Below are 11,772 nucleotides of genomic sequence, written 5' to 3'. Positions count from 1 at the left end.
AGTAAAAAAATATTAATTGACCTTTTAAATAAATAATATTCAATAATTATTTTGTATTAAACGAAGCTGTAACTGTACGATTATCCCATAGTTTATCAAAAACGAAATTTCTTAAATATACGAGTTAAGATTATATATTAGTTTCTTTTATTAATATTATTTTAAAAAATCACATCACAGTAATCTCTATTAATAAATGTATACCAAGTTTTTTTTTAACTATAATTTGAAAAATTAGTGCAATATTATAAAACTCAGATTTTAATTTCAATACACCCTAACTTGACAGATGGGTGTATTTAAACAATACCAGCAATATTCAGGTGTTCAAAATATAAAAAAATACATAAATTACAATGAATCTGTTATAAAAAAATGTATCAAAACCATAAAAATTTTAAATACATTGAAAAAAACGAAATACACTATTTATAATCCTAAAATAATATCTTTACTACTCAATTAAAAAAATATAGACAAGTAAAAAAGGAGTTTATATTTTATCTACAAGAACATTCTAGTTTGTATAGTATGTATTGCAATACATTGTATTACAAATTATCATAACAATATAAATTTTATTTTGTCTTTTAGTTATTCATAGAACATTCGTTTAGTTATTAAAATTAAAAAATGTTACGATATTATACAAATATATATATTTCGAACATTTTTCAAATAATGCACACATTGCTTATCTAAAATATTATTATTCAATTCTTGAATATTTTAACAAATTTTTGTTTTATAAAAACTTATTATTGTGATGATTATAAAAAAATTAATTAGGAAAATTATCATGCAAAGTATTTTTAAAGATGTATGATTCAGTTTCAATCAAGCAAGATAATGATTAAAAATCCAGATGTTGATTGGATTAAAATAAAGAAAAGTTAAAACATATCAAAATATGTAGGCAATCAAATTAATCAAATTGATTATTGTAGAACTTGTATAAGTCATAATCATGGCAAAATGGAACAAAAAAGAAAAACGTCCAAGATTAGATTACATGTAAAACACAAATGCGTAAGAGAAAAATAAAACAAGATTCTATGATAAATTAACTGTTCGCAAATTATGAGGATGTTAAGCAGTGCTGTGGTCTTCCAGTTCCAATGATTCTCCTCCAAAGTTCTGTAAGTAAAAACATTATAGAAATAATGAATACAAATTTTAAAGATAGGTAGAAAAATAATAGAGGTGCAAGGCAGAATGAAATAAGTACAAGTTACCATTGATGTAACTTTTATTAAGTCTTTAAATCAATATAGCACATGTTAGATTAGCAACACTAACATTAATGTCATCAAATAATTGGATCAACAATCAATAAATTTAAACCATGACACTACACTGAAAATGTTTTATCAAATTAATTCAACAAAATATTGAGGCAAACTATAACAGCACTTAGGATTTTGGAGATGGAAAGTTTTTTAATTGAACTGAAGAATTAAAAACAAGTAATCTCAGCAATTTCATAATAAAATATTTTAAGTAGCAGTTTTTAACTTGTACAATTATCAAGGAACAAATAAAAACACATTTTCAATGTGTTACAAGTCAATTTTGAACTTATTTATTTTAAAAATTAATCCACATTTTATAAATATAAAGCAAAGAAGTTTAGTTTACTTTTTGTTTAGTATCATTGTCACTTTGACTATTAGCTCTTTGAGGTCCATCACTTCGTGCTCTTGATTGGTTGTTACGACGACGATAGCGGGGACGGGGTCTGTTACTTCCATCATCATTTTGGTTATATTCATTATCCTGAATATTTCAATAAATAGGATTTATTCATAAAACTAATTTAAGTAAAATAAAATGAGGATATACAAATTTTTATTACCTGATTATTATCATCATGATAAGGTCGACGAGGACCTGCAGAACCACCACCTCCACGACCTCCTCTAAAGCCTCCTCGACGGAAAAAGCGTCTGGGAGCACCCATACCACGTCCTCTACCTCTTCCAGGAGGAGAACTATCATATCCGTAGTTTTCTCCCTGAAGTAAAATTGATAAAAAAGAAAAATCAAATATGAATATTATTAAACATAATAATAATTTTTTACGTTGTAATCTCCACCATCTCCTCTATTAGGTGGACCTCCTCTTCTATTTCCACGGTAGCTATTATACCAGTTTTGTTGTCTAGGTTGTCTAGGCGGATAGCGTCTGGGTTGTTCACCTACTTCATTATCACCTTCTTCTTTATCACCTATTATAAAATAATTTGAATGATAAAAAAACTTATGAATTTACTTAATATCATTACTTAGATAGAAACACAATAATAAGTGCCTTAACTAAAAAATGAATCTTACCACCAGCACTACCATCTCTAGGTTGACCATTTCTACCACGAGGATTTGGACGACGTCCATAAAACCATTGACGGTAGTTATTTCTTCTTCTTTCAGCAGCATATGGAGATCCTTTGACAGCTTCACCATCAGGTCCAGTTACATTCGCAGCTTCATGTCCTTTTTCACCTTCAACCACATCAAATTCTACAGTTTCTCCATCTCCAACACTACGAACAACTTTCTTGGGGTTGTTCTTAATAATAGCAGACTAAAAAAAAAACATCAATATGCATATGAATAATAATGATCAGTTTTACATCCTTCTAATTCTTGAATATTAACATGTTACAAAAGGTGTTGGCCCTCTCATGTTAGAGAAACTACCTAGCCAAAATAGATCTTGGCTAAACCAATGATGGATAGATGAATATGATAGCTGGCTTGCACCAGATATTAAATACAATCAGGGAAAAAATCACAAGAAAAATCTTGTTGGCACCCTGGAGATCAAACACGAGACCCCAAGCACTGAAACATATATTTTTACCTACTAGGCCGAACCCTTCAATATGAACATGAATAAGAATATAATAATATTTAGAGCAATTAAAAATAATTTATTAAAATTTTATTACTTGATGAACAAATATATCTTCTTTGGTGTCATTTCTAAAAAAAAAAAAATACATTTGGTTATATTATTGAGACTGTAATGTCAGGAATATAATTAAATACTCATTATTGAATATTTTAAAGCAAACTTGACATATTTTACATATTATATAATACAAGGAATCTTAAATTTATTTCATTTATTTTGATTAAGACAAAATATTTGTACAATAAAAATATATTATAATTGCACCAAATATAATCTCTGCAATATTTAAAATTATCATTCAAATGAAGCTAAATACAAAGAAAATTAGGAAATATAACTTACCGGTTGATAAAACCATAGCCACTTTTGACGTTAAACCATTTAACAATACCAGTCACTTTAACAGCTAAAAAAATTTTAATTAAATTAAGTTGGCTATTAAAAAATTATTAAATTTGGAGTCACATTATGCAGAGGGATAATGAAAATGGTGGTCTATTTTAAGAATATCACTACTTTATCTTGAAAATATAATTTAAGATATCAGCTTTTCAATTGTCTATTACTCTTGGTTTTATGACATTAATAAACAAAAGCAATGGCTATTAGTGACATTTATCTGCCTAAGTAGGTACGATAATATTACAAATACTATTTTCATATACTATATAAACACTCACAAGATGTATAATAGCATTACACCATATTATCAACTCTTGATACTCATATAAAAACGTGTCGAAATAAATAAACAATAACAATAAGAAGAATGAAATAAGGCTTAAATAAATCAGTGGCTAGAAACCGCGGCGGGAGTACGTATTTTTAATATCTACTTGTGTGTACGGGGGAACTCATGAAAAAAAACCGGCAACAGTTACTTTTACTATTATCGCGCTGTAGCCCGCCTAAATAGTTTGAACCATTTAAGTTTAAAAAAAATTTAAATAGTGGATAATTGACAATCAAAAATATATTGTTGTCAACTGGAACTATTTGGTCAAAAACCAAACAAAGCACGTGAACTAATCAATGGCGACGACCATTATGTATTTTACAATAGAAAGACGATATAATTTTTTATATTTTTAATATAACAATGTACTTACATATGACCGGCTTTTGAGGAACGGATTTTTGTCGTTCCGCCCTCCTCTCTACGCCAACTTGTTCCGCCATTTAGATGTTCAGACGGTGGCCGAACGATGGATGTTAAAGATGGAAAAAATTTACCCCAACGCGAACTCCTGCCTGATGTTCACCTACTCTGTAGTTGTATTCCACTGAGCCCCGTTGCCGACAGCGAACGAATCCCGGGGAAGCTACCGGCAAGGCGAGTTCTTTATTTCGATTCGTTGTAATTTTACGTTGAATGACGTCACTATGTCCTATAACTACTAGCGAACTATTTGACGTAAAAAAAGTTAGCACTGCGCATAAATGTTGAGATTACTACTATAGTACCTAATGTCTCCCGATTTCCTAACCATTCTATGTAGGCGTGCGGGATTTGTTTTTTTAAAGAAAAACAAAATGGTCGGCGCTACTGTTTTCACCGCCTCAACTAACACAATGACCATGGAAGAAACGACTTTGTTTGTATCACATTTTTTTTTTACCTTAAAGTATATCAAACACAAGAATTAAAATAAAAAAAATGACTCTAAATTGGTCATTAAATATTACTTTACAGAAAAAATTTAATTTAATATAATTACAGTACTCACATTAAGTGGATTTTAAAACTCTTTTTCAAATTAAAATTCTATAAATTTATGTTGAAGAGAAATTATAATTTATTAGAAAATAAAAAATAATATTGTAGTTATGTCAGACGTACATTTCAAATTTAACAAAAGCTGAATTATAGTAATATTTACTTCAAAGACTTATATTATTGAGTCATCAAGATCATATTTTAACTCTTTCGATCATTTATATAAAAAATTATTGAGAGTGATCTTATAATAATGAAGATGGGTATTAAACACCCACTTTTTAATTTCGTTGTCACAATAAATAACTGTCGCTGATTGTAAATTAATAATTTAATATTCATTTTATTAAATATGAATTTTAAAAAAATCTAAAGCTGTATTATCCATGTATTATTTCCCTAATATCTTAACGTTAGGGTAGTGATTATATTGAGATAAATTTGTTCAATTAATCTAAATTAGATCAATAAAAAATTTAAAAATTATACAGCCAATAGAACAAGACATAAAAACAGCAATTATTAATAGAGATAAATAGGAATAAGAAACAATTTTAACACATTATTGTTAAATGACATGTATCGCTATTATCATTTTTAAAATTATTATTGGCGTATACAATATTCAAAAAAACATTTGAATTGAACCACTTCAATATATACCAATTGTACACATACTATTGATTGATGTGTTTTCAAATATACGGTAAATAAACTATTTATTTCAAAAAAGATCAAACCCAGGAAACTGCACAATACCTATATATTCATTTACATTAATTTTAGTAACATCTGTTTTGAACTGCAATTTATTATTAAATAACGTGATAAATATTTACTAAGCTGTAAAATTTTGGATGAATCTATATTCAACTTACTTAACTTTGATTATTACATTGAGAAATACATTAATATATGATCATTGGAAATTTAAATTTAACTAATGGTATACATGAATTAAAACTCAAAACGTTCATTTATCAAATACAAATTTAATTTAATTAAAATTATTGAATGCTCGCTTAAGTTGAGTGTTCATGTATTCCAATTGATACCAACCCATACATCAAAGTAGTTATTAATTTAATAACATTAGATATATTAACTGTGTCAATATTATATTATTGATGGTGAAATTTCACGAAAAATAACATTAATCGAATTATTTCATAGTATTGAATAAATAGGAAAATTTATAAATAAAATTTTAAAACACGCCTTCAACAAAAATAAACTTACTTTAATAATTATTTTTACACCAAAAATATATGAAATAGAACAGAATTTGAAGTTTAGATAGATTTTTTATTAAGATACAATATATCAAGTACTTTTATGATATCCAAGTATATCATTTATAAAACACAACAATAAGTTCAATATATTATAAAATGGCATTTATACTGTATCACAATAAAAAAACAATTCAATTGACATTAGTTACACTAGAATAATATGAGATTAATTGAATTTGAGATGTTTAAAATGATGACTAAAGAAATTTAAAAGATTCACATAAACTTAACAAAAATATTATACTAAAATAAAGATCATAAAATGCCAATTAATCACAGACATAAAAATAAAATATAAATGAATACATAAGTAAAAAAAATTGACTAAAATTTAATATATATATACAGAATGATTCTTTTATCATAGACCACTTATTAAGTCAAAAAATAAAATTCATATTGATAATTGTTTTGGGTTTTTTTTTTTTGTGACATACTTGTTTTAATTAATAATTATGTAGTATTTTTTATATCCATCCCTTATAAGGTATTATGAAAGAAAATATATCACTAAAAAAAAATTATCAATACCATTTTTATTTTTCGACTTAATAAGTAATTTATAATAAAATAATTTTCTTGTATATATATATATATATATATATATATATATATATTCAAATAAAATACATGATAATTGTTGAGATTTTGTTAATATCTTAAATTAATAAACAATACACTAGATATTAAGATAACTGACATTTATGATTACCTTAGAAATTATATAGAGCGTTCAGTAAGTAAGGAAATGGGTTTCTATTGTTCTCATTGTTTATAACAATTTACCTGTTTCCTTACTTACTGAACATTCTGTATAATAAGAATCTACAATAAAATTAATATTGTCCAGAAGGACCATACAAGAAAGACTAAGATAAATATAATATAATTAAATAATTTGTCAATTAATTAGTGAATAAAAAAAAAGTATACTAAGTCATGAATACATGAATACATGAATAATTAACTTAAATAAATTAAAAAATGTATTAAAGTAATATTAAAATTTAAATAAATAATAAAAAAATAAAATAAACCTAATATATTTTTTTCATACTTTCCAGTCTTTACTTTCTTTAAGAGAGTAATGAACAGTAATTTTTTTATGTATGGTCCTTATCAATTCCATTGAAAATTCGTTTTTAAAATAACTATCTATAAATATATGTAACTATATCTTTTTTTCTATCATCTGTTACTTAGACTAGAAAATTTGCTGTTTGCTGACATTAAACTAGACATTGATCCTCTATTGAGTTAAATAAAAGTAATATTGTAATTAAAATTTTTTATTGTTAATATTTAAATGTAAATCATGATTTTACTGACCTATAATCAGCAGATTTTAACATTTCATAATAGTACATTATTTTAGCTTTAGTATGATACCCAATAGTAGCATTAGTATTTTCTGATGACCAATACCATTGCAAGACATATGTTCCACTTTTAGATACAAGATGTGAACCTTGAATACTTTCACCATCATGACATATGATAGTCTGTTCAACTTTTTCATAATGTTCACCTTCTTTCCATCCTTTTTCCATTGTATTAAGATTGCCTACATATAAAATAGCCTGGATAAAAATATTTTTTAACATATAGCTACATATTTACCCCTAGTACAACTTAGAAGAGTAGATGGTTGAACTTCTATAAGAAGCAGTAATACATTAAAACTGATATCCTGACGCATAACATCAAAATCCCATGTTATTATAGATCCAGATTCTTCAACTTCAACAAATACTTCATGAGACTGGAATATGAAAAAAATATTAATAATTACTTGGTTTTTAAATTAAAGATGGATTCAAATTACCTGTCCTTTTGTTAGGGTTACAGATTCATAAATACTCTCATCTGTAATTGTACATGCTTCTTTTTCTAAATCTCCATCTTTTAAATATAATGTTTTTGGCACGAAACCTCCTTCAGGAATTTTTGACTAAATCATTACATTTTTGTTATATAATAATATACAATAAAAATATATAAATATTATAGTTTCAAATGACTTACTATGCATTTACCCCCAAGAAAATCTGGCATGTATTCAGAAGAAATAAACTCATCAAGACCCCCAGATGCTTGATAGTCATTACCTCCATAAAACAAAAATTTAGTTCGAGTAGTTTCATCTAGTTCAAAAAAAAATTTAAAAGAATATTGAGCCATACTAGTTATTATTATGCTTTATAGTTAAAATTTTTCTTACTAATAAAAGTGCTCACTAAAGTCCATAACACTGGAAATACTCGTGGTGCCCGTATAATAAGCATTGTTCCTAAAGTTTCTGGATAATTTGATTCAACAATTTCAATTATTCTAAGTAATGCACTTACACCAGGTCGCCATAAGTGTCTTATATTTAAACCTTCTAAATCAACCAATAAACACCAAGTAGTAATAGGTTTGCCTGATGTATGTGTAGCTTCTTTTGTTAACTTTAAACCTTCTTCGCAAATATGCATAGCCTTAAAATTTAGTGAAAGACAATTAAAATAAGTTACATAAGGATTAACTATTAATTTACTTGTTTTAACAGACAATCTTCACCAACAGATTTTAATAGACCTTTGACATCCATTTGTCCTAATCGTAAAATATATAATGGCCGTCCTTCTAAAAAATTTAATTAATTTTTTAATAAAAGATAACCAAATAAAATTTCTCTTTTAACATAATAAATTATCAGCTAATAACCCAAAGAAATTAATAAAACTAAGAATGCGTTTTTAAAACTTCATTGTTAACAACCAGTATAATTTAAAACAAGATAAAAGTGTCTACATAATTTAAATTTAATAAGTTAATGATGTTGAAACAGTTACATATACCACATTAAAGATGTATAAATTTTTGAATATATTATTAAAAATTAGTTTACCTTTGTCATAATAATGCCAACCACAAGGAAAATATGTTTTGACTACTTCAGGGAATTCATGTTCTGATAAAATATTGTCAATATTATGCTTTTTACGCCATGAAAGTGACTGTAATAGATTTTCCCTAGCTTTTTCAATGTTGAAATCTGTAGCTCTTAAAAATCGTAATAAAGTTGTATCACTAGGTAACTGTAATACAAACAATGATTGATAATCAGCATAAAGAATTAAATAAATCTTTTTTGATTTACGTCAGTATATATACAAAATTATACACATAAAAAACTCACTTTAGATTTTTGTAATTGAGATAATTGTTTCTTAAATTGAACTAATTTTGATTCTTGGAAAGGTGTCAATTCACCTATGTATCTTTTAATATATTCATCTTCTAACCATATCTTTGATTGAGTATCTAAAACAAGACAAATTGCAAAAAGAAATATAAAATTCACTAATAATTTAAATTAAAAAATATTTCAAATGCTATAATAGCATATAAGTTTCATCCTCTCACCTAGGTATACAAATGTTAATAACTTCTAATATACTGTCCAAAAGTTGTTATCAACAGTCATTTTTTTAGTTATATTATTCTCTATTTTATAAGCTAATTAATTATGTATGTTACTACTTAAAAAAATTAAGTTAACGCTCTTATAACATACAAGAAATAAATATAATAAATGTGTAATTAATAAAAAGCCAAAAAAAAATGTACATAAAATTATTATTTTAAGGAAAATAATTGTATGCTTTATTAAATAATCTCCATGTAAAAACATAATTGTGTAAACAGCTGTTAAGTACAACTGGAAGGTAAACAAATAGTATGCATTATTTATAATACTAACATTTTAATTAGCGATATTAAAAATATTGTACAGGATTATTAATATAGGATCTAAAATAAACTTTTGCATCATTTACTGTACTCTTATTGTTATTTATACATAAAAGAAGTTAGTAATATAAAGTAATACAAAATACTATGTCAAGCTGAATATATAAAAGCTTTTATGAAGACATGAATATTTACAATACAATATTTTATTTAATGATATTAATAATTATATTTACCTGAATTTGTAGGACTATCTTTACATATACTGACTTGATTGATTTCTGATAACTTCACACTAATTAATAACATTTTTATTAATACATAAAACAATGAAAAAAAATTGTAGACTCATTCAAACCTCTTATGATTTAAATGTCTTAATAATTCTATTAACATAATTTTTTTTTATAGAAAACTATTGAAATGAAGTGCCTTAATAAACTCATCTCCCTTAATATACCTATTAAGGTAACTAGTAAAAAATATTTGAGGTAATACTAACTAATTATTATTATAGAAGATTTTAATTACCAAAGTTGATCATCTCCATTAGATACCCATCGAGGAACACTAGTAATTCCTTCTTTTTTCAATTCATCAATATAATATTCTATAATTTCTTTACCTTTAGAAATATTGTGGATGTATTGTTTCATACCTAATTTTTCCATAGTATGCTCAAAACCCAAAAAATGTTTAATATCTAATAGAGCACTTTGTTCATAACAAGTCCATTCTGAATTTTCTGGATGAACCTTAATCAAAAAATAATTATATCATAATAATTAAAATAAAAACATGTAATGATTTACTGACTTACATAATAACGGCATGTTTCTAGAACATGAACTCGATTTGAAAAAGTTTCATTTGTTGCTTCAATATTTAAATAACGTTCTCTCATATTTAAAATGTTTTTCTGTATAAAGTATACAAAGTCTACACCAATAATCTATTTAAATGTATAATTAATAATATAGTATAAACAATATTGAACAAATAATAAATTACTATCTAATCATCAATCAATAAAGTTAGTATCATACAAAAAAATTGTTAAGATTAACTTGAAAAATGAAGAGTTCATTATGCTAGTAAAATATGAAAATACAAATATTTATCAAATAATTTGTAAAAAACTTGTTGTAATAATAGTTATTTTTTTAAATATTTTATTAATAATGAATAGAAATGTTTACTTTTTTAATAAGATAAGGGGCTTCAACTACAAGTTTACATCGTCTTTCTGTTGTCCTAATAGAACCATCCGATGAGGTAGAATCAGCAGTTACTTCACTTCCAACAAATACTGGTATTAAATGTGAAGTGGGGAACCTTCTTTCATAAGCCTATAATAAATTTTTCAAGTGAATATAAGAAAATCACAAATCTAACAAAAGAGTTTACTTACAGCCATAACTATTTCGAAGGGATATTTATAAACACGAACAGGAGACTGATATTCTTGAACCATCTTGTCGAGGAATAAAATTTAACAAAATGAGTAAAATCAAACAATAAAACAAACACTTAAGCTAAATGATTATACATTATGTTTTGATCAGTAATTAAATTATTCAAACTCTTGCGACTTGTTTATCACAAGGTACAATCAATACTATGACGTCAACAAATTTGATTAATTTAGTACAACAGCTGATTGATAAATAGGTATAGATGGTATTGTTTCCTAATGTTACTAAATTTTTAAGACAGGATCATTAGGTTCTAATTACTGATCATTAATTTTTGTCAGACAGTATATTATTAACGCGCATAATGCTATGAATGATTCTTTATAAGTAAAATGTTTTATATATTTTTAATTTAGTCATGTAATTATCACAACATATTAAGCTTAAACCAAAATAGAGTATAGTACCATAGATTAAATACACATTATGTATTTAATTTATGTTATTACTTCACGTTTTTTAATTTTCTGTTACCTATGAATATGTAGGGCCGTCTCGAATCTAAAAATATAGGGAGAAAAAAATTCATATATTTCTTGATTGAATAATTATTTTTGTTAGCATCCTCTTATATTACAATAAAATTAGTTGATAAAAATTACCGACTGCAACGATTAAATTATAACAAAT

General features: G+C 25.4%; 2 protein-coding genes across 2 annotated transcripts; both read right to left on the bottom strand.

Moving 5' to 3' along the window:
* Nucleotides 1-113: 113 nt before the first annotated feature.
* LOC126896630 (Y-box factor homolog) lies at nt 114-4,232 on the bottom strand. The gene is made up of 8 exons (XM_050669569.1): nt 4,027-4,232; nt 3,260-3,323; nt 2,952-2,985; nt 2,335-2,584; nt 2,083-2,228; nt 1,856-2,014; nt 1,639-1,776; nt 114-1,137 (listed from the first exon to the last, which is right to left on the bottom strand). Exons 1-8 carry the CDS (start codon nt 4,094-4,096, stop codon nt 1,090-1,092), a joined length of 909 nt encoding a protein of 302 aa, XP_050525526.1. The 5' UTR covers nt 4,097-4,232; the 3' UTR covers nt 114-1,089.
* Nucleotides 4,233-6,530: 2,298 nt separating this feature from the next.
* LOC126893886 (SEC14-like protein 1) lies at nt 6,531-11,280 on the bottom strand. Its single transcript, XM_050664423.1, has 14 exons — nt 11,079-11,280; nt 10,867-11,016; nt 10,488-10,619; nt 10,199-10,422; nt 9,904-9,962; nt 9,114-9,238; nt 8,823-9,012; nt 8,469-8,557; nt 8,151-8,409; nt 7,955-8,073; nt 7,755-7,880; nt 7,550-7,691; nt 7,259-7,493; nt 6,531-7,178 (listed from the first exon to the last, which is right to left on the bottom strand). The coding sequence occupies exons 1-14, from the start codon at nt 11,139-11,141 to the stop codon at nt 7,118-7,120; spliced, it is 1,974 nt and encodes a 657-aa protein (XP_050520380.1). The 5' UTR covers nt 11,142-11,280; the 3' UTR covers nt 6,531-7,117.
* Between the last annotated feature and the right edge of the window lie 492 nt (nt 11,281-11,772).

Source organism: Daktulosphaira vitifoliae, unplaced genomic scaffold, assembly GCF_025091365.1.
Source record: "Daktulosphaira vitifoliae isolate Bord-2020 unplaced genomic scaffold, ASM2509136v1 Scaffold_1, whole genome shotgun sequence".
NCBI classification, from domain to species: Eukaryota; Metazoa; Arthropoda; class Insecta; order Hemiptera; family Phylloxeridae; genus Daktulosphaira; species Daktulosphaira vitifoliae.
Note: the sequence above shows the minus strand (reverse complement) of the source record. Positions and strands in the feature narration are given on the sequence as shown.